The sequence below is a fragment of the Ictalurus punctatus genome, chromosome 9 (assembly GCF_001660625.3).
Source record: "Ictalurus punctatus breed USDA103 chromosome 9, Coco_2.0, whole genome shotgun sequence".
In the NCBI taxonomy this organism is placed as follows: Eukaryota; Metazoa; Chordata; class Actinopteri; order Siluriformes; family Ictaluridae; genus Ictalurus; species Ictalurus punctatus.
In genome coordinates, this window is record NC_030424.2 from 26351751 (window position 1) to 26379532 (window position 27782).

The window sequence follows — 27782 nt, forward strand, 5'->3', positions numbered from 1 at the left end:
CATTGCACCTAGCATAACCCTTGGTATGATATACAGTAATTATGTGAAATATGTGACCACTAATAGGCACTACGAGTATCAGGTGATACTGTATTAATGAACTAACCCATAAATACCCCAAACGTCTTCCAGGCTTGCAATCATCTTTAAATTATATGCAAAAGGTCTTTGTGGTTAATTAGCTCAATCTCACACTGGCATTTATTCTAAGGAATTAAAAAAAAGTTTATATATGTTTAACAAAGTCGAATGTGAAACAATTATTAGTACCTTTGCATTTAGTCCACTCCTATAATACTCAACACATGAGACTGGTGTTTTGCAGACTCACAGACATGTATGCTACATCTAATACAAGCAGGTTACATTTAGGAAACCACTACATTTACAAACTTTACTTGAGTACTTCCGTCATGCTGAGGAGTCTGAAAATACTACTGTATACTTCTGAAGCATTTCGCCACTGCCCCTATACTCCATCGTCCAGATCCCACACTGTAGTATTTGCTGCGTAGTGGATGTATTTGAAAATCTACATGTACGACTGGCACACTCATCGACATTTATATGCTTATTTTCCAATCACGCTAACACCTGCTGAAAGAAATTGAAATCTGGGGAGCAGGGAATTATTAGCCATAAACCTGGCTTTTTAATAAACTGCAGATGAGCATTTATCTTCACTTGCTTTCATTTTACACTTAACTACAAACCAAGAACCAGCTCCAAGGTAGATAGATGTCTTCTTTAGATTTCATCAATATAAGCTCATTCTTCACCGCAGTTCCCAGAGCCGACCTTCGCCCAGCTTGCCTAGTTGCTCCTGTCTACTGGGCCGTTCCTTCAGAAAACAAAAAAATACCATTTTAAGAACCTTCTCCTGAGCAGTGCCCACCAGATAAAACCTACATCCTAGCATCTGTCCATTCACTACAAGTACGACATAATAAGTCCATACAGTTTCGAGCACCCTGGGATTCAAATAACACATTGGTTGGTGAGTACCAGATGCTGGTGGCCATTTTTAAGCAAATGGTACAGACTATATTAACATCCGCACTGCGTGTTCCCAATCTGTGTCTTCTAAACAACTTTTAGTAGGACTGCTTAAGGTTTTTCCTACTTAATGATGCTCCTGGTTATATATTTTATCATGGACCTGACTAATCTCACCGAGCACAATTTTGGCCATCACTGACCTTTAAACCTTGAGGTCAATGGTCAACTCTGCTCCTGGACTGTAGAATCCCGTTAAGCTAGATCGAGTGAACTATTTCATCGTTTTCTCTATGTGCAGATTAAAATCTCAAACCCAGGGCTTTCCGAATGCCAAGGATCTTCAGTGGTTTTTCTTGCTAAATTCATTTAATTGGGTAATTGCTAGTTAATAAGCATCATGAGCTGAACTGTTAGAGTGGTTAGTGGCAGACAACAAACCAATTTATATGTTGGGTTTAAAATAATAACAATAATAATAACAATAATAATAATAATAATAATAATAATAATAATAATAATAATAATAATACTTGAATCTATAATCTGTTGTGTTGTTTTTCTTTATTTTCCTTTATTATAAATCTTAAGTGTTTACTCATGTGAAATGGAGCTCATTATTTACAGAAATATAGCATAGAAGAGCAAAGTCTAATTTATATAGTGCCTTTCTTCAACCTGAGGTCATTTAAAAAGAATTTTAAAAAATAAAAATAAAAATTAGTTTTTTTTATGTGAAGAAATTTTAAAACCCAACTACAGTTTCAAAGCAGAGTGATGGACTAGGACACATCCCTGTGTGTTTACTAGGTGAATCTGGAAAATGTTCTGTCGAGACTGACATAATATAAGACACTATTTTTTGTTTGTACCCGCCTGTGATATTTTATTTGGTTCTCTTTCCCAAACTATAAATGAATTAGTAGCCCTGACCATGCAGTTACTAAAGATTGCAGTCTTTAATGAATGAGGTGTTTATTTGAGCTTCATATCTGACAACTCATGTGTGCCCAAATGATCCATCTATATTCTATACCGCTTATCCTTCTCAGGGTCATGGGGGAAAATGGAGCCTATCCCAGGGAGCATCGGGCGCAAGGTGGGGTACACCCTGGACAGGGTGCCAATCCATCGCATGCCCAAATGATGAAGAAAAAAAAACAAAACAATCGATCAAACAATGTGAAAAACCATTTCAAATCAAGATGTGCAGCAGTCCTGCAGGCTGAAACACCTGGTTGTTAAGAGAGGGTCAGAGGAGAATTGCCAGATTAGTTCGAGCTGAAAGGATGCTATGGTAACTCAAATCCCCACTCTGTACAACCGGGGTGAGCGGAAGAGCATCTCAGAATGCACGATGAGACAAACTTCATTTCAAGTGGGCTACAACAACAGAAGACCACGTGGTTCTGGTTCACAGTGCGATTGGGTACAGGCTCACCTGGACTGGAAAATTCTAGATGGTTAAAGAAACACTGTGTATAGTACAAATGATTCCAAATACATTTGTGTCATATCACCCACCCTCATTATCGGCAGTAAGCTTGTATGACTTATAGATAGCTCTGAAAGGCAAATTTCCAGTACAAAACTAAAAGAGCCGAGCCCGTTTGAACCCAGCGTATCGCTTACACCCAAGCTCATAATTGCATTAAATTTCGACTCGTAATTTCTGTTTCATTTCAGGGTGAATAAGTGATTGAGTGAAAGACAAAGTCAGGTCTATTAAGTGCTACAAATTGTTGATCAAAAAGGCTCCTCTAACTATAACGTCTTCGGTGTGAGACCATCAAGGCATTTCAGCGCTGAAACGCCGAAGGACAAAGGACAAAAATGATCTCCTTTAGTCATTTCGATGTCTAGACTTGAGAAAATTAGTGTGCCATTGCAAGACATTATACAAGCATGAAGAGAAGTCTGTGCTTCCACATGCTCACTAAATTCTTGGTGAAATAGGAAGCAGAATCAACACTATTTGTGATCTTTGGTCCACATTTGAACCACATTTCAAGCACTTGGCAATGAAATATCCCAGTCGTGGTTAATGTGGTGACTGTGTAATTATGGAATCAAATATTTACTGTTATAGAAAGATTTCTCTTTAGTGGATTAAATGTAGATTATGAAGAGTTTAGACTCACCTCTGACCCCATACACTAGGACATCCAGTATTAATTATATTTTACTTGGAAAAGATCTCTAAATGTTTTAAATGCAGTCATTATTATATATTATATATATTATAATAAGTTATAATTGTCTAATTATAAGTATACTAATTATAAATATAATTAAGTGAAATATAATCAAATGTGTATAATTAAGTGGTATTGACTCTTAGCCCTGCCTTTTAACATCAGCGCATGCAAAACATAGCCAAAAGGTTTTTGTAATATACTGTATGAGTACTTTAGAGTAATGACAGAAAGTCCCTGGTTCTACAGAGTTATTTGGGACAATATGAATATTAAAGTCCCTCAGAATAAGAATTTCTCTTGTTTGTTTGGAAACTGAGCTGTATTTCCTTAAAAAGCTAAACAAAACAAAAAACAACAACACAAATAAAAAAAAAGTAAGCAAAAGGAAATCTGGTCAATTTTACAGCTGTATCCTGCTGTTTTAAGAGATTTGAAAACCACTGAGAAAAAAAAAAGACAAACATAAATGAGACATAAATAAGTTGTCAGCATTATATCATGCATGTGTTATGTTTTTATTTTTATTTTTTTGCGTGTTTGATTTCTAATGCATTCGTTTTATTTTGTTTTGTTTTGTTGTTTTTTTTTGCTGCCCAGTGACAGTGCATGAAAATTAGTGTGCATTTTAAACAATGTGCGTTGTTCGAGTAAAGCTTGAAAAGGCACAACAAAAAAAAATTCCACACAATGGGTCTTCAAGGACGAGGAGACAAAATGACCAAATTTTTTTAACACTCTTTTTTGAAATGTTTTATGTCAAAATATCATATTACAGACAGTACTGAGAGTCTTACAGAGAGTACAGAAATGGGTGTTTCCTAATCCCTACCTGCCCTGACGTGTCGTTCAGAGCATCATGGCCTCAAGAGAGGTTATATACAGTATATATAATAGATCTCGAACATCTCCAGAGTCATATTTTTCCAGGGTCTTTGGTCCTTATCAGCTACACAGGCTACTTCTCCTTGACCAAGGAATAGTTCACTGTTGCCAATGAAGGTACTAGTTTCTGTTTCTATTTAGTCTTAGTGAGTAATGAGAATGTTGTGGTATGATGTAAAATACTATAAGTATATACCTACTGTTGTACAAACATGAAGATGCCTTAATATCTAGCCTAATTACATTTAAAGGTTCAAACCTGATGCTAAATTACCATTATTGCATATGGATCAAGTCTGGGGTCTCATGTATGCATGAGACTAGATATCTATCCATCTATCTATCTATCTATCTATCTATCTATCTAATCCTATCCTTCCTGTCTTCCTCTAAATAGCTTCAGCAGTCTATAGATAGATAGATAGATAGATAGATCTAATCCATCTTGTTTTATCTCTATATGGCTTCAGCAGCCATAGACAGATATACATCTAGTCTATATAATCTATCCTTCTTGTCTGTGTGTCTCTTACAGCCACAGACAGACTGAGAGACATGTTAAATATGTTTTATAGACATGTTTAGTGTATCTCACATTTAATTTCTCTGTGTTTTCACTTTTTTTTCCCCCACAGAGGGAAGTGGCACCATGTTGGGACCTCTCGGTCACCGTACTGCGAGCGAAGTTCAGCCAATCACACGACTACTGTACAAGTCTTTTTCAGTGCACAACATGCACAGTTTAAATCTGTTTATTTAAGCTTCACCTTAAATGGAATACAATGGTTATCAATCAGTGAAGTTTGAAAATCTATCATAAGGCAGCATAAGAGGGCTTTTCATAACACTGTTAATGAAAAAAAAAAAAAAACTGTAGATACTTATCTAACATGCTTTGGCAGTTTGCCTAAATGTGGAGTTGATCATTTCCTTGTTGAGTCTTGTGGAGATGCCAGCAGCTTTAAAGAATATCTGCTGAGGGAAATAACTCTGGGCTCTGCAAGCAAACCGACATCCAACCAATCACAATAAGAAGGCACCTCTATTCACTAGCTTTCAGGCATTCTAACCCAGGAATGTTTGACGAGGATTTCTGTTGTAGTAGCCTCACGATCACATAGTACTACCATCGAGCCCTCCATTTCTGTCAAAAGTAAACTTTACAGGGTTTGGAGAAATGCACAAGTATATCAAAAGATTTAACTCTGAACTTGACGAGCACGACATCATCCTCATCATTTCAGTTTTCTAGGAGATCATGTGACTAGCGGACCTAGCATCAGGTTTTGCTGGTCTAAGGCGCTTTATAAAGATTGCTATACAAACAATGTACCTGTACATATGTTGTTTTTCTACTCACTGCAGTTTCTCAGTCTGACCTCTACGTAACCTTGTGTATGCCCACGGCCTCGGTCAATACTCTGCGCACTAAGAGCATTCCTAACTGCAACAAACCTGAATGGAACGAGACCTTCCACTTCCGTGTGAACAGCCACGTCAAGGTGAGACCCTATGCCCTGACAGCTTGTGCTAGACAGTGAGAGGTTTCCCATCGTTTATTTTAGTCACAAACCTCATCTAATAAAACTAACACCAATTTTCATATATATGGTACTCATGATTATCTGGATCAAGTGTGCTGGATTAATTTATCATCTTCTCTAGGATACACACACACACACACATCAACCCCAATGCCAGGGTTTTCCAAACTCCAAGCAGAGTTTAATAGTTGCTTTGCTAAATTGTCTTTATTGGATAATTTGGTAATTGTGTTGATTGAGTCCTTCATCAACGAAATTAGATGCTTTCCAAGTCCTCGAAGTTGTACGCAAAGTTGTACGCTTACTTCCTTTCTTTTTAGTGACGCTGTATTATTAGAATACACACTTCCTTATTTCCTTTAACTAGAAATGGCTTATTTTTGTGATTTGTTGTATGGAATCCTGCACTTGATTATGTACAGACAACACTGTTTCTCAAAAGTATCTTGGACTACATCATATATAGTATACTGTTATAGTTCTAACTGCATTTATTTCAAATAAAATAAATGAATTAATTTTTTTTTAAAAAAAACAGACTTTAACATCATTCCTTAACAATGAACTCATAATACTTTTGCTGCTGTCTCGTACTCTAGAATATTCTGGAGCTAAACGTATATGATGAAGATCTTAGGCGAGACGACCTCTGCACTAGGCTCTTCTTCGACATCAGCACCCTCACAGTGGGCAAGAAGAAGACTAAGGTCTTCATCACTGATGAAAAGGTCAGTACATCTAGACTCTACTGTATGTACTATCATAAAATACAACAGGCGTGCTGATATAGAAAAATAATCAATGATGGAGTGGTGTGATCCTGCCATTGATTATTTTCTTTTGCTTTTCCCTCACAGGCTTTTTAACCATTTAAAGTTACCTTTAATGTCCATGAAACAAGCCTGCTATCACTTACATGTAATGAGGCAGATGTAAACAGTCGTTCCCTCACCAGTCTTTATGTTTCTTTCTCTTCGAGTCAAGTAAAAAGATAAACGCGGCGTGTCACATTTTTGAGAAACTAAGCCCTCTTTCGTTAAGATTTACAGTAACTTAACTTAAGGGACTTAAGGGAAAGGTTTACAAAGCCCTGACACTGGAGACTCCTTTCAAAAACGGTACATAACCGTTTAAGTTTTTATTATAGAAACGATAACATATTAGAACGAGTGCATTTAATATAAACCTATGATTTGCATTGCGGCCAGAACTACTGTCGGAGAAAATGAATCAACACCTTCTGACCAATCACAATTGAGAATTCAGCAGCAATGTGGTATAAAGTTGGAATGAACAACCTGTCATTGTCAAGTGAAGTCTCTAAAAAGAGAAAGTGCTCCGAATGTGTGTTATGTGATGAATGTTTTAGCGTTCTCCTAATGCTTGTGTTTTTTTTTTGTGTTTTTTTTGCAAATGTACATGTTGCATGAAATAATAATTCTTATCTACTGACAATGCTGCCAAAACTGCAGTGTTACAATGAACTTATAAAGGCATAAAGGGACTTTATAATCAAAACTAATCAAAACTAAGGGTGTTAATATTATATTTTAATGTTTAAACGGTTTTAATATTTTGATCACGCCAAACCATAAAAGTAGTGACACGCCCCCACGTTAAATATGATCCATTTCGTCTAGTATCAATGTTCTGTAGTGATCAGATGTTTACAGACTGCTGTTCTGCTTGTGTTTGCAGACAAAGGATGAGCTGTGGGTAGATTTCGAGGTCAGAGAGTGGTAAGTGACAGACGAATCCGTCAAAGTGCTGTCAGTTGATTTAGAATTATGAATCAAATGAATGGTAAAAGGAAACTAAAGGTAAGATGTAAATAAACACTCGACTCCTTTGTTACTCGGATTGTAAATCTACGTAATTCACACAATGTTTAAAACTCTAAACACAAAATGTACCGTTTCATATTATCCGAGATAATATTTAATACCTAATTTCTTCGATGAGAAGAATTAAGCTTGATTTATATTTCAACCTTACAAATCTCATGTTAATTAGCTTAGTGGTGTCGGCGCAGATACGATCACTAAACTGTTCTGTTATGAAGAGAGACTAATGCATTCAATAATACGCCTGATTGTCTTTTTTTTTTTTATGTTAGAGGGTACAGAGATCAATAAATTCATAAATGTCATACCTATTGGTAAAAGTCAGAGAGCAGGCCTGAGACTGAATACCGCGCAATTATACACATGAACTATAATCATGTTGTATTAAGCACAATAGGAAGACTTTCATCGGCAAGAAAATGAAATTCATAAAACGTTATGTCCTGTAGCTGCCGAGGTACTTTATTGTATTTGACTTAATTAGAAATATTTCACTCACAATAACTGCATAAAACACATTCGGAGAATGTTAATTGCCAGGTGGAATATAATTAAGTGTCCTGTCTTGAGGTCAGAAGACAGGACTGAGGCTGAATTCCACATATTCATTTCACATAATTACAGGAAATTTATTTCACTTAATTATACATTTTCCCTTAATTATATTGACTGCATGAAAAGGTCTTTCATTGCCAAGTGAAATAATAAAAACCAAGGGACATTTAATTGTATGAATGTGATTCATGCAATATTTTTTTTTTTTTTCAAGTCCCAAAAGTAGACAAAGAGAATCCAATTAAATAAGAGACATATTATACTTAAATATTATACAATGATCCAAAACATACATCAAAATCAATACAAAAATGGTTTACTGACCACAAAATCAAGGCCCTGACATGGCCATCCCAGTCCCCTGACTTTAAACCCATAGAAAACACAAGTGGTTTGGAAGGGTTTCAAGAAAAAAGCCTCTACTCTCATCCGAAAACAAAATCAAGCGTCTTCAGTTTGCCAGAAACTACTAGAACCAAAATAGAGCTTTTTGGTAATAAACACCAGAGGTGGTTTTGGTGCACACAGAGAGGTAGCCATATGGAAAAGTACCTCATGTCCACGGTTAAATATGGAGGTGGATCTTTAATGTTTTGGGGCTGTTTTTCTGCCAGAGGACCTGGACATTTTGTTAGGATACATGGCATCATGGACTCTATCAAATATCAACAGATATTAAATGAAAACCTGACTGCCTCTGACAGAAAGCTGAAAATGGGCCGTGGTTGGATCTCCCAGCAGGACAATGATCCAAAACATCAAAATCAACACAAAAATGGTTTACTGACCACAAAATCAAGGTCCTGCCATGGCCTTCCCAGTCCCCTGACCTGAACCCCTTAGAAAACCTGTGTGGTGAACTGAAGAGGAGAGTCCACCAGCGTGGACCTCGAAATGTGAAGGATCTGGAGAGATTCTGTATGGAGGAACGCTCTCAGATCCCTCGCCATGTATTCTCCAACCTCATCAGGCGTTATAGGAGAAGACTCAGAGCTGTGATCTTGAGATAGTGGATTTTTGCTCTTTCCATGAGCCGTAATCATCGAGAATCAAGACTATATGAAAGTTCCACTTATTGAATTAAATTACGGAGAAAATGATCTTTTCCACAATATTCCATGACTTTTCCACCTTGCTATAGGGCAGTGCTGGAAGCTCTGCAGTGACTCGTTCAGGTTCGGATATCGGTGGACACAAAGCCTATGCCCAGAACACTGTGTGTGACACAGGAATTTCACGTTCACACCTATTGGGAATTTAACATATTCAATCTACCTACTGGTAAGTTTTTGGGAGGTTGGAGGAAACCCTCAGAGACACGTATGTGCAGAAACTCCACAGAGACAGTAACACAAGCTCAGGATTAAACTGGAGACTCTGGAGCGGTCAGATGTGAATGCTTCCCTCTGTAACACAGCGCCATCCCAGTGACTAAACAGACTTTTCTATTCTTGTATTACAGCCCTGACGCATCCCGAGGATATCTCTCCAACGGAGTTCTTGTGGTAAGAGCTATTTCAATTGAGCCATGCACAGGTGCACATCCATTGTGCAATAAGTATTACCCCAAATTCCACAGGTTCCACGTGCACTACCAGCATGACAATATGCTTGATTGTTATAAAAATGAAAAAAAAAAAAAAAAAGCACGCCAACGTATAATCACATAAATGAAACATAGAGGATAGAGTGCCGCTTATCATCTGCTCGCACAACAAAGCGCTTCATTTTTTGTCTAGAAACATAGCACCTAAATGTAAAACAGTCTCATTTAAACATGGGATGTAGACAGCTGAAACTGTAGCCAATCACGGGGCGTCTGTGAGCGCATGCATGCAGTCGAGAGTGCATCGCAGTTACCTCCGAGTATGCTAAGCTGCCCTGTGATGCAGCATGTAAAGATCTAAGAAGCACCTGTCAGTCTTAACTCTCACTGGTTGGTACCTGTTGTATGATGGTCGAAAGCTGGCCGGTGTGTGTGTGTGTGTGTGTGTTTCTTTTAAACCTACAGTCATGCAGATTCATGTCATACATTACATACAACAGAGATCCTTCGATAACTTGCTCCTGCATGATTTTGGTTGGACCATATATCAGATAGAAAAACCAATCTAGATAATCAATCTAGATGACTGATGAAACATCACTGCATTCCAATTATTAAATAATCCCGAGTGACGCGTTATGGCGTTGAATTCATAGATCTCATATTATAGTACTACACGATCGGTGTATACAACGAGTGCTGCCAAGTTTCCTTTATTTATGTGAATGTAGTGCGTTCAGAGGAAACCATTTCTAAAATTGGGACACGTCAGACTTTTCGAACTGTGATTTTAGGCGGCGCCGCTGTCCGTCGTGGAGGTGACGATCGATAGACTGCCGCCTGATGGTAAGAAGATTAAAGCTGTGTGTCCAGCGGTGTGTGCGATCGACCTCTACAACGTGTGTCTGTGTGTAATTCAGTGCGACAGAACATGCTGTTAACGTTACGAGGGGCGTATGTTGAAGATCAAGTCATCTCGCCTTCCAAGGAAAACAGCCTCATGCAGACTCTTCGCTACTACATCAACAAAGACCTGGAGACCAAGATTGAACTTCAGGCGGTACTTTTTTTTTTTTTAAATCCTTAGATGTGCTCCTATATTATACTACATAATGAATTTCTTTTCAGTGTAAAGGAAAGCACGAGAGGGTTCTGAATGCTATAATGCGAGTTATTTACTACTTCTACTGTTCTTCTAGACTTGAATGGTTTATATATTTATGTTTGGTGTCACTTTCGAGTCTGGTTTCAGTGAAGGTTTCGTCCTCATTTCGTCTCAGGGAGTGTCCCTTGCCACTGTCGCCTCTGGCTTCCTAAATAGAGATCCGAACCTGCATCTGGATTTCTTTCTAGCTGTTTTGTGACAAAAACTACTGTTAAAAAGTGCTACAGGCATAAAAATTGAATTGATTTCAGTCTTTGTGATACAATCACATGGTTAGTTCTAGATGATTATTTGTTTCTTTTACTTTTATTATATGCCTGTTTATAAATGTGTCATTTTTTTTTCTTTTCGGATTAGGATGGGAAGGAAGCAAGTCCAGCTTCGTCCCCTGCATCGCCGTTGTCCGCTGCATCCACATCGGCGTTCACCTTCTCTCTTCCTGCAGTAAAGGTGACAACTAACAGTAACCTAGCAACAGAGTCTGTTATCACGTTCACTTCGCAAAATGGTTTAAAAGGAATTTACTTATTATAATGAGGAGTAAAGGTGACAGCATATCTGAAATAATATCACATGAATGCCCTTGATTTAAAAAAAAATTCATCAGAAATAAAAGAATACTGGATTCATTTAAACTCGCCATTTCTCAGACTGACGCATGCTGTAGCCAATCAGCAACAAGTATATTCATTATGGATCTACCTTTCCATCATGAGTTAATATTGATCTGTTGCGTTTTTGGCTTGTAAACAGCCCCTGATCCACTGTTTACATTGGATACATCAGACTCCAACACTATTAGACTACGGGTGTTTTCACACCTAGTTCGTTTGAGCCCTCCGAACGCTCTCGGAGCGGTTCAGCGTGTATATGTGAACAAACCAAGTGATCTCCGACCCCCTCTAAAAGGACCCAAAAGCGAACTCGTTTGGCTGGTCCGTTTCGTGGTTCGATTTGTTTGTGATATGTGAAAGCAATGAGGTCCCGGTCTGCTCTGCGTTTCGTTTCGACATGTGTACCTGGAGGCTTGCTTGTTTGTAACTTCAGACCATGTTCCGTCACTGCTGAAAACAACACCAAACGTTTCACCATGTCAGGTCGTGGGGTCTGTGGAGGACAGCTCTGCACTTCTTGAAATTTGGAAAGAGGATTGCATCCTCAGACACATAAGAACATAAAAGTGTTTCTTTTGTTTTCTCAAAAAATGAAGGAAAGCGGTTATAACAGTACAGCACTACAATGCTGGGTAAAAGTGAAAAATTAAATAAATAAATAAACCTTCGACAGAAGTACATGAGCACCCGTGATAAAATGCCTTGAATATTCTAGCAGCTTTCCTACCCAAATAATATAATACTTATCCTATAGCTGCGGTGTTACATATCATTTAATGTCATTTGTTTTGTTTTTTTGTATTCCCCCAAATCTTCTTGTAAGCAGTAACTTCGTTACAGGTTTAATCTATTTGTTTTACTCCACAGGACACTGTAAATTTGCAGGTGAACACAGTAGAGAGGTAATTTTTTTTTACATTAACAGTTATTGGTTCATAGATTAATTATTACCCTGATAAACTGTCACATATTATAACGTATATCTGTATAGTCCTGAGGAGGACATGAAGGTGCGTCTGGATTTTGACATACCTGCAAAGGAGAAGGCGTTTCTGGTGAAAAGGAAAGAAGTGGTGTCTCGTGCACTGCAGAAAATACTCAACCTCAAATCCCCCCTGGATCCAAGTAAGGTAAAACACTTTAAACACAAACAGATTAACACGCATTACTTAATGTACAAGTAGTGAAAAGTTAACATCTTACACTATATTGTTAATGGAGATCGAACTAACAGCGCAGAGCTGGTGGGGTGAAATGTGATGAATATATTCATGTTTTTGAAAGCTGGGACTTACAAATGTTCCTATTTGGGATATTTGAGAAGAATCACATATTTCTATGCGAGGTATTAAAGCCATGGAGTGCAATATACAGCCTAGTAAACATGTAAAACAGAGCATCTGTATAAAGTTAAATCGTGGTTAATATGTCTGATCATAACCTCTCTACTCTGTCTCTAATTTCACTCTTTCTGCAGGATACTCTGTAATATATATATATATATATATATATTTATATTCTTCTTCTTAATGGAAGAGTTCTCTTCTTCACACCAGAGTAGTGAACATTAGAATCAGATCATTTGGCCTCGGCTCGCCAATAAGAGATGACCCTTAGGACATTTTTAACATTCAGCAGTGTAATGCTTGTATTAATGCCTTATACACACAGTTGAGAGTCAAACAGACTTCTAGAGAAGAGCTTAGATGTTAAAAATAGGTTTCCTTGGAGGCATTCTGATTAAATGACACTGGAATTGTAACAGCATTGCCAACATCTACCAAAAATGCTCATATATGGGAGTCGATTCTCAACATTCAACTAAAAGAGCCGACTCAAGGAACCGACTCATTCGAGAAAGACTCATGAACAATCTACATCATTTTGAGTCGCTTAAAAAGTGTCGGCTACCGTTCAATGATATGATTCCGCTAGGAAATATATAAAAAGACATTTTAGAAAAATCTTCAAATACACAACTACATATTATTCTGCATGCTATCATAATATTACCGAATCAATTATATAGGCTAACATTGCTAAATTAAAATCTCGGTTGGTATAGTGAACCCACTAGCATACCAGAGGGATGGTTTGTCATCTCTTGTGATTTACGAAAAGACAACTGTCACTGATTATTCTCACTCAAGACCTAATTTCAGTCTTATCTGAACTTTTTCTGCAAATAAGTTTTAGGTTTGTTGTGAGCTCATACTGTATGTTCGCCCTAAAAGCTGTTTGTAAACCTTTGCTAGCACCTGTGCTTAGCATTAAAACCAAACAGCGTAGCAGCAAGAAATTACCTTTAACATGCCAACAAATGAGCAGTTAAGAAATTTCACTTACTTTAAAAGTCATAAACCGTGAGCAGAGTAAAAAAAAAATAAAAAATTGGTCATACTTCGTCAAAAATCTGACATTTTCAGCCTGAAAAGCCGAAACAACCTCCAAGCTAAATACAAATCACAGGGTTTATATATCCCGCCCTCCATCTCACGAGAGGATTTAAAATAGATTAAAAGGTTTTAAAATAGTCTTAAAACACCAAATTAATTTCAGAACAATACTTAACCTGTTGAAAATCCTTCCATACAATATATTTTTATTAAAATATTATAACATATATGCGCTAATTTGTATGTAACAAAAATCCATTTGTCAACAAATTAATTTGTTGTTGTTATACAATACAGTGTTGTTAAGGGCGGCAGAGCCTTGAACCTGCTTAATAATCTGAAAAAGAGAGAAAGAAAAAAGTTGCTATTCAATTCACCTAGATTCTGGTTTCACCTCTCACCTGTGCACACACACCTGGCATAAGATTTGGTCTTGTTCACACTGATCATCATGAAGCTATAATTCATTCATTCATTCATGTTCAGTAAGCTCTTTATCCTGGTCAGTGTATGGTTGGATCCAGAATCCTAGGATCCTAGGCTGAAATACACCTGGACAACAATCTATCCTAGGGACAATTAACCGTAGCCACTCCACCTGCCGGCATGTTTTTGGGAGATGACCTTGAGGTAAACTTACGCAGACACGCAGAGAACATGTGAAACAGCCAGTATCCCAATCTCAGGATTGAACATGAAATCCTGGAGCTGTGAGGCAGAAACGCTATGTAGAGCCACTACACCTCCCAGCTAACACATATTATAAATAAAAGTGTGCTTCTATAAATGAAATAAAATGACCTGGCTCAATCAAGGGGGGCTTAGTGGTTAGCATATTTGCCTCGCACCTCTAGCGTTGGGAGTACGATTCCCGCCTCAGCCCTGTGTACGCCGAGTTTGTATGTTCTCCCCGTGTTTCGGGGGTTTCCTCTGAGTACTCTGGTTTCCTCCCCCAGTAAAAACATGTGCTGTCGGCTGACTGGCATTCCCAAATTGTCCGTAGTGTGCGAATGTGTGTACGATTTTGCCCTGCAGTGGTTTGACACCCCACCCAGGGTATCACCTGCCTTGTTCCCCAAGTCCCCTGGGATAGATTTCACGCTCCACATGACCCTGTGTAGGATAAGCGGTATGGAAAATCTAAAACCTTAGATGTAAATATACTTTTCTGTACAGGCTGTTTACTGACAGAGGGTGTGTGTATGTGGGATTGTTTATGCTTAGGTGCCAACAGTGGCTTTGGTGTGTTCAGGAGGTGGCTCGAGGGCCATGACGGGCATGTACGGTTCTCTGAAAGGACTGCAGTGTTTTGGCTTGTTGGATACCATTAGCTACAGCACTACTGTGTCTGGTTCCACCTGGTGGGTATTAAATATATCATAATCACTTACGCAGACACCAAATTTTATATTTACTTTGCTCTTTAATATGAGTGCTCATGAACACATACAAGTATATTTGCCTGAGATCTATGCGAGAGACTTTCTCATATAATGGAAGACCAATTCTCACTGGGAGAATTTATCTACACATATGTTGCCATGAAAAATATTTATTACGAAAACAATGAAGCAAATTGTCAGAACTCAGCAAAAGAAAATGCAGACAATCAAGGTAACACTGGAACCGACATTCACATATTTGTGCCTTATGTTATTTTATTTGGTTGTCTTTTTTCTGGTGTTTTCTCATTGGGGTTTCTTGAGCCTACATTCAAAACTGACATGGAACTAAACTACTGTCTTTCTCTGCATCAGGGCTAATGCGTACCTCTACAATGACCCACTCTGGTCAAAGAAAGACCTTGATGAGGCAATTGTGTCAGTGAAGAAAGAGCTCTCTAAGAGTACCAAAGGTCTGTTTGGTCCCAGCCTGTTGCGGTATTACTACTCCGAGCTGCGGCAGAAACGGAAGGAAGGTCACCTTGTCTCTCCTATCGACATGTGGGGGCTCATGATAGAAAACGCCATTTATGGAAAGGTCTGGTGCAATGTTGATAAGGAAATCAAACTGTGATCCATTTTACTTTTGGGATTTTTTTTTTTTTTTACGTTTTAATCCAGTCTAGATAACAGACATCAAATATCCAATCGAATGATTTGTGAGTCTCTGCTTATATTTGCTCTGTACTGGAATATGATTTGTTAAGACAGTATAGAGGAAGTCCTGTCTTGATCTTTGAACTCAGATAATGTTATCTATACATTTTTAAATATCATTTCAAAAGTTTACAGAATGCAATCGGTCTTGTATAGAGACCAATACCAAATACACACATGTAACCACAAAGTTCAGTCACTGACCTCAAAAAGATCTGCAGTGTAGAACTTAAAGCCAACATTATCTATGCTTGTTATACAGTATGTCCAAGAAACTTGTGGGACACTGCATTGCAAAAATTCCATTAACTTTAACGAACTGGTAACAAATAAGGTCTAAACCAGGCCAAAACACATCTATCTCGGACAGACTGTGTTATTCAGTCTGTCCATTAAAATATCTTGGACAGTAGTGTCAAATGCAACACTCATGCCTAGAGTCCCATATCAGAAATATATCTACAATCCAAGGTTGATTCCACGCACATCTGTTTCTTCTTCTTGTTCTTCTTAGAAATACTAGCTTATCTGAATAATGAAATGTTTAACACTTAATATTTACTATGTTTGCTTCAGAAACACACAGCTACACTGTCTGACCAGCAGGAGGCAGTCTCCGAAGGCCAGAACCCGCTCCCAATCTACACAGCCGTCAACATGAAGAAGGCCGCTGGCGGCTTCATGGTGGCTGGTAAAGACTTCACATTAAAGCTGAGACTTGTAGTTCAACCTGCTGCGATGTGAACTCTGAAGTATAGTAAAGTTTTAGCCCTAACATCTTTAATCAGGTAGTTTTTACTCTCTTTTTTTTTTTTTTTTTTTAACAGAGTGGTGTGAGTTTACTCCATTTGAGGTAGGATTCCCCAAATATGGAGGCTTTGTGCCTACAGAACATTTTGGGAGCGAGTACTACCTTGGTCATCTGGTTAAGAAAGTACCAGAGACACGAATCTCCTACTATTTGGGTCAGTGTTGCATCACTACAGCTCATGAATTCTCATTAACCACATTGTGTGTCATACAGTCTAACTAATACTCATCTTACAAACTGTGTGCACAGGCATGTGGAGCAGCGTCTTCTCTGCTAACCTGATGCAGCTCTGGAAACATGTGACTGGAGCAATGCCGTCCTGGACTTCCTGGCTGGGGGAGGATGTGTGCAGCATTGGTAAGACTGTATTAATGAGCTCATGTCTCTCACCTAGTCTGTTCAACTTCCTGTTCAGTTTCCTGTATAACATTGGTTGTGTTGAAGGGAAGATAAGGTAATCCTTATCCAAAATCCTGTCTAAAATCAGCCAAAAATATTGCACAGTGAAATAGGTATATCATTGTATTTTTGTTTTTTGTTTTTTAGCTCACCATAGATATAATGTATAAGTAATTTATAGTTTTTTCAGATACTGTATATAAAAGTACAGAGCTCGTTTAAGCCAACAGAATAAATGTTTTTATACAGAACTTGAATATGACCCCCATACTTCAATACATTAGGACTTTTTATCTCGTTATAGTCAAGTAATGCGAATTGGATGCATGTTTTTAAGCACAAGTGATGAATTCAAAGAGTAACTAATCCTCAGTGATGTGTGTTCTGGCATGTAGAGACAGATGATAATCAGTCAACGCTGGATACCTTGCGGCTCACTTCAGAGGCTTCGACACTGAGCAACTTGATGCATGGTCGTCCCATCATCTACAATGTGTTCAACTTCTTGCGAGGATTCTTCCTGCACAACACGTACAGCGAAAACTTCAGGTTCAACACCTCTAAAGGTCAGAACACTTATTGTTGATTTATTTTTATTTATTTTTACTATAACGATACTTGTGGTCATTGATGCCGTTTTGATATTGTCAGTTCATCTTTCTTTTACCGGTGTACGGTGGCTAAGTGGTTAGCACGTTTGCCTCACACTGCCTGGGTTGGGGGTTTGATTCCTGCCAGTGCCCTGTGTGTGCGGAGCTCGCGTGGTCTCCTTGTGCTGCAAGGGTTTCGTGCGGGTACTCCGGTTTCCTCCCCCAGTCCAAAGACATGCATGGTAGGCTGATTGGCGTGTCTAAAGTGTCTGTAGTGTATGAACGGGTGTGTGAATGTGTATGTGATTGGCACCCCGTCCAGGGTGTACCCCGCCTTGTGCCCCATGCTCCCCGGATAGGCTTCAGGTTCCCCATGACCCTGAAGGATAAGCGGTATAGAAAATGGATGGATGGGTCTTTCTTTTCTTTCTTTCTTTTTTTCTCTGCCCTACTCTGTTTTGTTTCAAAGTCCCATTTTGTATAATAATACTGTATGTTCTTTGTTTCTTGGGCTGATTATTGGCTCATGAACCATTTCTCAACAGAGGAAATTGAATTTATGATGTGGTGTGATCACTGTGAACACACCCGACTTAACAGCATTAGTCCAACCACGTCTGTGCACTGGGCAGTCTAGCCTTCCTACTGTGCATCACTGTATCACTTCTACTGGTTTCAAATGAAGATAGAAGACTAGTGAAGACATCAAATTTTGCCTATTCATTTTTTGGCAGATACTCAGCATTGTAACGTTCAGCACATTATTACTGTCAAAATATCGTCATTCCAACTTGTTTCATTTTGGACGAGACTGCTGATGTCGTCAGCATTTTGGGGCAGAGTTTGTGCTCCTGAAATAATCTCTTTGGGCATTTCATCCCAATTTTGGACGGATTTCACGTGATTGGAAATGATGTCAGACAGACTGAGGCTCAATAATGGCTCAATAATGTCTATTTAAAATCTATAGACTAGGTTCTTTAGCTGTATGAAAGCGGTATGAAAATATTACCAGAGTATCTGCGGGTATCAGACTTCAAATTTAATTCTTCTTAATGTCATATTCGAGGCATTTCCAAAACATTTTAAGACCTGCACGTCACTTCAATCATGCTACATGATACATCAGCTACAAAGTAAAACCGGATAGTTCATTTAACTCAGAAAATTGGAGGAAACTAATTACCTCAAAATTTTTAAGTTGATAAGTCAATTTCTTTAAGCTGAATACACTTAAATATAACAGAAATTTAACTCAAAGTTGTTATATTTAAGTGTATTTGGCTTAAAGAAATTGATTTATCAACTTAAATGGACTATCTGGTTTTACACAGTGCATATACATCCATTTCCGGGTCTAAGTAAACTACAGCAGGGTAAAGTTCTATAGAGGTGTATGGGAGACCGTAGCAAATATCTTTTTTGCTCTAGCAGTAAAATAACAAAGAATCCAATATTTCTTTTCCTTGAATTTCCAAGAGAGGTAAGAAATATAGCGAGAGAGACGGATTACGGCAGTAAGAAGAGAAAAGGATGTCAAATTTACCATCACATCCCTCAGCAGCTGGATTAGCTGTATTGCTATTTTGTAATATTACTAGTGCACTAATATTTGAATAATAATAATCATAATCATAATCATACATTTGTATTTAGGGGTACAAATAGTCATTTAACAATGGTAATTTATTTCTGACTTAATTCACTCTTAGGCGTTAGAACTTGTGGCTTATATTTTGGCAGAAAACACACCAAGACATCCGTTTAGTTGGTTTTTTTCTTAAATTCACGTCAGTCACACGGGTTTACCATCTCAAACAGCAACGAGTGAAAATAAAACCTAAATAAAATTGTAATCTTCTTTATGGAAACGTTTAACAATACCTAATGATTTAACATTAATGAGAGCAGGATTTTGACATGTATCATATCTTGAATGATTGCGTATTTTTAATTTGAGCTAAGTACAAATTCTTAATGTTCTGTACATTCATGTGCAAACGTGCGGACATCTGAATTAAACTGGTTTAGGGTTTCGTAATTAGCCAATAAGATGAAAGAAAAAAGTATAGTGCAAAGTATTAGGAAGCTGTAATAATCATCTGCACAATTAGTAGCGTGCGGCCATCACACTGTAGTTGTGTACACATTTGCCCTTGCGATGATGGACTAGCAATCAACTTAATGTCATTTTTGTTCCACTGCCAAATGCATAGACGATGTGTGTGTGTGCACTTGACATCATAAGCAAATAACAGTCTCTGATAAGTATGAGACATACATCAACGAGGACTTTTTCTGACCAAGCAATTATAATTTCATTCTGTTTGCAGAGACACACCCGGATGCGTTTCCGAACAGTCTGACCCCAAGAGATCACACCATTGGCTTGGTAGATGCTGGTTTTGCCATTAACGCAGCCTTCCCACCAGTGCTGTGGCCATATCGACGCGCCGACGTCATTCTGTGCCTCAGCTACTCCTGGGATGAGGATCCTCTAAGTGTGAGAAAAAAATTGCAGATATTGAGGCATATTTGACATAGTTGGCGTGTTCAGTTGCAGAGAAGAAAAACATTGTAAATAGTAGCCCATGACTGTGAGCATGACTAGTTTAAAATGAGAGAATGAGCACAGATTTATGGGTAGTATAACATTTTAGACCCTTTGCATATTTATTTACATGCACCAGATTTAAAGCACTCTTAAATGATGGATTATACTCATTTCTCAGGATGTCAGAATCAGTTTTATTGGACAATTTATCATCGGTTTACATCCAACCATCGATTTCCTGTACCGCTTATCCTACACAGGGTCGTGGGGAACCTGGGGACTATCCCAGGGGACTCGGGGCACAAGGCCAGGGACACCCTGGACGGGGTGCCAATCCATTGCAGGGCACAATCGTGCACACACTCACACTACAGGAAATTTGGAAACACCAATCAGGCTACAATACACGCGTTCGGGCTGGGGGAGGAAACCAGAGTACCCGGAGGAAATCCCTGAAGCACGGGGAGAACATGCAAACTCTGTGCACATAATCAGAGGCAGGAATCGAACCCCCAACCCTTGAGGTGTGAGGCAAATGACTAACCTAACCACTAACCACTAAACCACCGTGCCACCTCACTGGTTTACAGTGATAGTAAAAAACGTCGCACATACCTGGACACTGGTCATAAGTGGACAAAATTTACAACTTATGCATAATTTAAAAATTTATATCGCAACGTGAGGTAGATGAAATATTCGGACAATAATCAGTGACTGTGTTTCATTGGTTGCTAGACTTGCCCAAGAGTTTATTACAATTATTCAGTCAGTAATCACACATAGATTAATATTGCACAGAGATCAAATTTTTCACAGCACTGGAAAAGTGAAACAGACCAGAAAGTAACCATTTTTAAATTCTTTTTTATTAATATATCAGCTTCTCACACTCAACTCTGCTTTAGAGTAGGGAAAAAGAAAGGCAATAACAAAGCTAGAACTTTATGGTACAGTGGCTAGAGTTGCTGCCTCACAGTTCAAGCCTCCTGGGTTTGATTCTGTGTTCTTTCTGTGCACGTTCACTTTGTGTTCTTGAGGTTCTCTGGTTTCCTTCCAATTAACAAATACATTGGTGCCTCTAAATTGCTCCTAGGTGTGTATGGTGCCTTGTGCTGTACCAACATCCTATTGAGGGTGTATTCCCTCCTTGGACCCAGTGTTCCAGGGATAAACTTGAATGAATGAATAAATGAATGATTTTAGTTTCGATTTTTTTATTGAACATGCTGTGTCTTTTCACTTCTTGTACCTTCAGTTAGGCAACATTTAAAAGCAAGTGAGACTGAATTAAACACGTATTTCCGTGTGTTTGTTTACTCTCACATGTGACAGATCCTTAAGAAGACTCAGCGCCACTGTGCTGACCGCCAGCTGCCTTTCCCAAACATAGACTTCAGCAAGTATGAGTCTGAGTCCCCAAGGGAAGTGTATGTATTTGAGGACGAGGAGAATCCGGATGCTCCCATAGTGGTCCACTTCCCGCTGGTCAACATCTCCTTCAAAGAGCATAAAGCACCTGGTAAACTTAAATTATTCACTCACTTACATTATTTTTTGTTAAGGAAAATCAATAGGGAAATGCTTTACTGTGGCACAAAGCTCTGTGGCTTTATAGAGTTATTTAGTTCTCAGCGGTTTGTAATGGGTTGTAAAGTGAATTTCCCAGTAGGAACTGGTGTACGGTTTGTAAATGAATGAATAAACCAAGTCACAAAAAACCCTTAGCTTCTGATTCTGACTTAGCCTGAATTTGTCTATATAAAAGTATCAAATGCAGCCATTTTGTACTTTTAAATATGGAAACTTGGGCAGAAAGAAGTCTATACACATATAAACTGCATGCTATCAATCGAATGACAACTGCAAGACAATGTAATGAATGCACAATAGAGAATAAATAACTACACAGGACACAATAATTACAAATAACAATAATATCAGCATCGGGATGAATGCGGATGTCACAAATGTGCGTGAAACCGACCAGACTGTCGAAATTGCGTCTGACGCATACCATCGGCCGTAGTGGAATATGAACGTGTTCGCATAGGAAGATTATTTGTTCTAATGTATTAACGCTACTTCAGAGGAGCTTGCATTGCAGATGTTCCATAAGCCGAATAATAAGCTCGTTTTTAAACATTGTTGTTATTTAAAAATGAAAATTGGATAATCGTTCATATGGTGAGGCTTTCTCTAAAGAGATGTTTGTTTATGTTTATCTCCAGTGTCAGTGCTTTGTAACAGTCAGACAGTTTTCCACTATACGAAAGACTTCGCACTTTCCATTTTCCCTGTAATATATGATAAAAGAGAGGCTGGTGATGGAACAACTGTTTCTAGCTGCTATAATGTAAGTGATAACAGGAACTTGTCAGGATTATTGCCTGGTTCTTGATTCTCATGTTTGTTTCGCCTAGTGTGCTCATACCTGACCTACACCTGATTTTTTTTTTTTATATTGATCCTGCCTTACATTTTGGATTGCTTGCTCTGCTCTCATTAAACATCGCTGAACTGCACTTGCACCCCTCCCAGGTCTCACTTCCTGACAGAGCTAACGGGTCTCGTGGATGTTCGACAACATTAAATGCAACTATAAACGGATAAAAAGTATGACATGTTGGTATCAATCAATTCAGAACTCATAATCATTGGCAAATCGCTACGGTATACGAGGACAGTCTGAAGTGAACTTGGATAATACAGTGTAAAATAGGATAGGAATTTTAATCCAAATGAAAGGAATAGTAGCTGAAACAGATGTTTGTGTTTACTCTGCAGGGGTGAAGAGACAGGGAAAGGAGGAGTTGAACGCCGGAAATGTCGATGTGAGCTCTAGATCCTCTCCGTACGTCACATCAAACCTCACATACGCGCCGGAGGACTTCCAGAGATTGGTGGACCTCACTTGCTATAATGTCTCCAACAACAAGGAGAGCATCGTGTGCGCTCTAGAGAGGGCTCTGAACAGAAAAGGGCTCGCTAACAACGCTCCTAACGAAGAAAAGTAAAAGCGTAGCTATGGCCGTAAAAACACTTGCATGTTGTTCGATTCGTGTTAATCGGCTACATTTTTAACAGTAGCGTGTTTAGTCATTTCATAACTCTGAAATTCACGGATGGCAGTAATAGAGTAACCTTAAAAAATATATATATATGCTTTAACAAAGTAATCGTAGTGGAAACTAGAACTCTCATAGTTAAGGAAATGTTTGGAGTAAAGCTGGAAATGTAGTTAAATACAAATACAAAAAAAGTGCAAAACAACGTAACCACTACAAAAAGACTGTATAGTCCATCTTTTATATCACTCGCTCTGTGTTATCCTGTTTAAATCAAATTACATTGAAACTGTTTAAATCAAATTACATTGGAACTGTTACTGAGAGGGCATGATAAGGAAGTACACCACATTCCCCAGAGTTTCCTGCTGTAAGGAATTAGATCCCTTTTAAATCCACTTCTGCCTATATCGTATATCCATCTTCAATCGAAATTAACTTGAAATGTTCTGGGGGCGAGTAAAGTGTATCTGTACCTGGTTTTTAGTCCTGAAGCTGCAAACTCTTTCCGCAAACAATCTCAAAGCATGTTTGTTTAATCGTGTATTTACTTACCTTTCAATTATGTTAAACTGGCTGAGTTAAAAATCCGCTTTATACCATGTTAAATTCTCACATCTGATTGGTCAGAAGGTGTTGCTTAATATATTAAGTTATAGCAACAACTCAGACAAAGACCTGTACGGTGGGTGCATAACAGGAATGGATTTTTTACAATGTGGGGAATAGTTCATATGGTGCAGTTTGTTTTGTTATGCAAGTTGAGTCCAGTGCTAGTGCTTGGTACAGCTCAAGTTCAAGTTCTGCAACACAGAAAAGTCTTTAGGTGTGTGTAGGGGAAGACCACCCACTGGTCCAACGAAGGTATCCAACGGCGTGGCAGATGGCTTCATACTTGTTACTGTCTTCCCTTTTATCTTTCCTTTAAATATAAACATTCAAATGAACAATTTGTCAACATTGTGATGCTCTTTTTACTTTATCAGACTCCAATTATGAATGCTTCTAAGAGATATTAAAATCCCAAGCTCTATCATTAAACTTATCTCGACATTTGATTATCCTTACAATCACATGCACACACGCCAATCAGCCTACCCTGCATCGAGAACATTCAAACTCCACACACAAGGCCGTGGCAGGAATCGAACCCCAACCCAGGAGGTGTGAGGCGAATGTGCTAACCACTTAATTAGAATAGCGTTACCTCTAGTCAGCGGCCATGACCACTACTATCTGAACAAGTTGACCAATTTTACTTCTCTATAATAGTAGCTTTGTTTAATCATGCCATGGTTTACCATGTACACTTAACTAGAATAATATTACAACGATCAGAGGTTAAGGCTCACCCTATTTAGATTGGTCAAGCAACACTATGTTGTTCTAAACAGAAATTCCTTTCAGCCTAAAATCTCCGTTGGTGTGCCCCAATACTCCACCTAAACCTGGATTTCAGCCTGTACTAGCCGGTACTAACCTGGTCTCAGATGTGTGGCAACACGGACTTAACGTAATCTACTAGAGGCGATAATTTCATGGTAGATCGGAATGAATTCAAATGTAACAATGTATTAACCAGGTAATTTCAGTAATAATTCTTAATCCAATTCAGAAGATAATAAGCAGTCATCAGTAATATATAAACATCACGTAAAACACAAACAAGTAAATTAGAGATGTTAACCTGGCAATGAAACTACACACAACAACTGTGCAGGAGATCTGTCTACAGGTTCCCTGAATCTTTTGCCAGCTCTCCCTAAATACCCAGATACTCTGTAGGTCCACCAAATGGTGGTGTTTGTGATTATAATTAGAAATTGGATCCACTATTCAGGGGGTCAGTTGGCATTTGTGATTGAATGGGTCTTCGATGGCTGTGGAAGGGGGATGTAACTTATTTACATACAGGAGTTGATTTGTCTGAGGGACCTTGTGAGGGTATGCCTTCAACGGCATGCAATATGTTTCTACGTTTTATAGATCTTAATAGTGATTTGAACTGCTGCTGAGGGAATGAGACCATTTTTCCAGATGCACTGAGACCTTTTGAATGATACTAAACATGTATACTTCTTATTCACATTAAACATACTATCTAATGAGTTCAAGGTGATCTCAACACCGAGTGAGAGAACGGTATGGGGAGAAAGATAAGGGAGCAATGTAGAAGAACAATCGTGAGGTGTGATCTTCCAGTTTCTGCTCAGTGTGATGTGCTATCTGGGATGAAGATGCTAATTCTGTGGGAGAGAGTTCAAATGTTAATTTTCGTAAGAGTCCTTTGTCCACGGAGAGCAGTACTCCAGTAAGGCACCAGCCTTTGTGGGTTCGTTGGTGACATGAAAAGCTGCAATCATTTTGCCTTATTAACAAGAAATAGAGAGAGGAAAAACGAGGGGCTGGTGACGGTAGTTATTAGGTGTTAATAGCTGCTATAATGCAAGTGATAACAGGAACTAACTTGTTTCATGGACGGTCCATGAGATAAAATGTAACTATAAAAAACGACAAAGATAAAAATATATACAGTATAATGCGTTGTAATCCATCCATCCATCCATCTTCTATACCGCTTATCCTTTTCAGGGTCACGGGGAACCTGCAGCCTATCCCAGGGAGCATCGGGCACAAGGCGGGGTACACCCTGGACAGGGTGCCAATCCATCGCAGGGCACAATCACATACACACTCACACACCCATTCATACACTACGGACACTTTGGACATGCCAATCAGCCTACCGTGCATGTCTTTGGACTGGGGGAGGAAACCGGAGTACCCGGAGGAAACCCCCTCAGCCACGGTGGGAATCGAACCCCCGACCCTGGAGGTGTGCGGCTAACCACTAAGCCACCGTGCGCCCTTGTGTCGTTATTTAATCAATAAATAATAAAATTAGTGTTGGCAAGTTGTTGCAGTATTAGAGGAATTAAAACAATTTGGGATGTGCTGGTTTCCCTACATACTCCATCATATATTTTTGCTTTCCTTGTATCCTTGTGTCAGTTTCATTGGCCTTGTAAAGCCTTTTGTAAACATATCTTTAAACAGTATGCATGTTATGCTGTAAACATCTATGAATAGCAACTGTTTTTAATCTCGTAAAGCTTCATAAGTCATTATATATCCTTCATCTACTCGCATAGCTGATGGACATAATGCCTTGTGTCTCAAACAAAACAACAACATTTTGATGAAACCTGTACTACTCAGTTTGGTATTCTCCACATGTGATATATTACATACTATTCTACATGCAGCTGCTTTTTTTTTTTTTTTTTGTACTAAACTTTTTTTTTTATAACTAAATAAGTGGGGCTCAACACTCAACACTGGTCTACATTAACCCATCATGAATAAATAAATGTCTTTTCAGACTAAACTTTGTGTCGGAATGTGCATCATTTCAGATTTAAGCTGCGGTTTACATTCTACATACGCGAGACACGCACCATACGGAGTGTACTGTAGAATGAGTCAGGTGTACTAGTAAAGGGAAAACAATAATATGAGCAGGATGACTCCAGGAACAGGACTGGGAAACGCTGTGATATTTCACAGTCTATCCTGCACACGGCGTAGATACGTCTACGCAAGCCAAACATCGCAAAATTTGTATAAACAAAATATAATTCTTTACTGATTCTTTAGCTTAAAAGGTTCCCTTAGTTGTTCCAAGCCGAATGTGATGACATCACCCTTCTTCTAAAAGGCATGATGCGAATGCCTTGGAGCGCCTTCACATAAATATTTACACGCTGGACACTAAGCAGGCGAAGTTCCCGTCGACACAACAAATCAGCTTTGACTAGGAGCGTTCTATTAGCCAAGAATAGAAAGAGGGCTGTAAAGTGCCAGAGCAGGAGCAGCATTGTAAGACGCCTCTCCTAGTTTGGGCTTTGTGTGTTTTGGGAGTTTCTTGGGGTTTAGTGAAAGGTCCCCTACTACAGACCATTATGAAGATGTATTCCAACTAATGATATTAAAACATTTGGCAGGCAATTTGATCTGAATAAGATCTGAAGTTTTTTAAACACTTCTACTAGAGGCAAGCTATAGTAATCACAATCCCTTCCAGGAGACAGCAGTTTCTTTGGAACTAATTTCTTTTGAAGTATTATCAAGCCAGCTGAGTTACACTCCATCATGAAAAGTTCAAGTGCGAATGAGAGGTCCACGTTGGATGATGCCAGGAAGATAGCAGCATCAAATAACAGAGATATTACCTCTAGTCTTCTCTGATATACTGTCCATGAAAACAGGAGCAACATGAAAAAGAGAGAGAGCTTGACATATGGAGTGTGTGAACTTGACAAGCAGTTTTGCAGTCTATAAACAGTTCAAATGTACAAGGTGTCATTAATTAATACAACCCCCAACAGTGAGTGATTCCATACATTTTTCCACTATTTGGTCTGGAGGAAAAATGCCATTAATTAAAATTTGATTTAATTGGTTCGAGGTATTTTTCACGAAGGCAGAATGTTCATATCTGTCATATCTGCGATTGGTTTA

General features: G+C 38.6%; 1 protein-coding gene and 1 long non-coding RNA gene across 2 annotated transcripts; one reads left to right on the top strand and one right to left on the bottom strand.

The window, feature by feature from the left end:
• Nucleotides 1-486: 486 nt before the first annotated feature.
• Nucleotides 487-13931, bottom strand: LOC108270286 (uncharacterized). Its single transcript, XR_006983084.2, has 4 exons — nucleotides 13691-13931; nucleotides 12377-12482; nucleotides 11750-11860; nucleotides 487-841 (listed from the first exon to the last, which is right to left on the bottom strand). It is a non-coding gene; the product is annotated as an uncharacterized LOC108270286 (long non-coding RNA).
• Nucleotides 3822-26769, top strand: LOC108270285 (cytosolic phospholipase A2 zeta). Its single transcript, XM_017476810.3, has 20 exons — nucleotides 3822-4193; nucleotides 4712-4784; nucleotides 5442-5578; nucleotides 6220-6348; nucleotides 7319-7359; nucleotides 9482-9524; nucleotides 10360-10411; nucleotides 10486-10625; nucleotides 11088-11180; nucleotides 12212-12246; nucleotides 12336-12474; nucleotides 14965-15101; nucleotides 15498-15720; nucleotides 16416-16530; nucleotides 16667-16804; nucleotides 16900-17007; nucleotides 17445-17615; nucleotides 19973-20142; nucleotides 21529-21715; nucleotides 22981-26769. The coding sequence occupies exons 1-20, from the start codon at nucleotides 4188-4190 to the stop codon at nucleotides 23208-23210; spliced, it is 2367 nt and encodes a 788-aa protein (XP_017332299.1). The 5' UTR covers nucleotides 3822-4187; the 3' UTR covers nucleotides 23211-26769.
• Nucleotides 26770-27782: the final 1013 nt, after the last annotated feature.

Bases quoted from the DNA above. Each gene is read 5' to 3' on its own strand.
- LOC108270285 (XM_017476810.3), top strand. The intron at 6,349-7,318 runs GTCAGTACATCT...TTGTGTTTGCAG, and splicing joins TCTTCATCACTGATGAAAAG to ACAAAGGATGAGCTGTGGGT. The intron at 9,525-10,359 runs GTAAGAGCTATT...CTGTGATTTTAG, and splicing joins TCTCCAACGGAGTTCTTGTG to GCGGCGCCGCTGTCCGTCGT.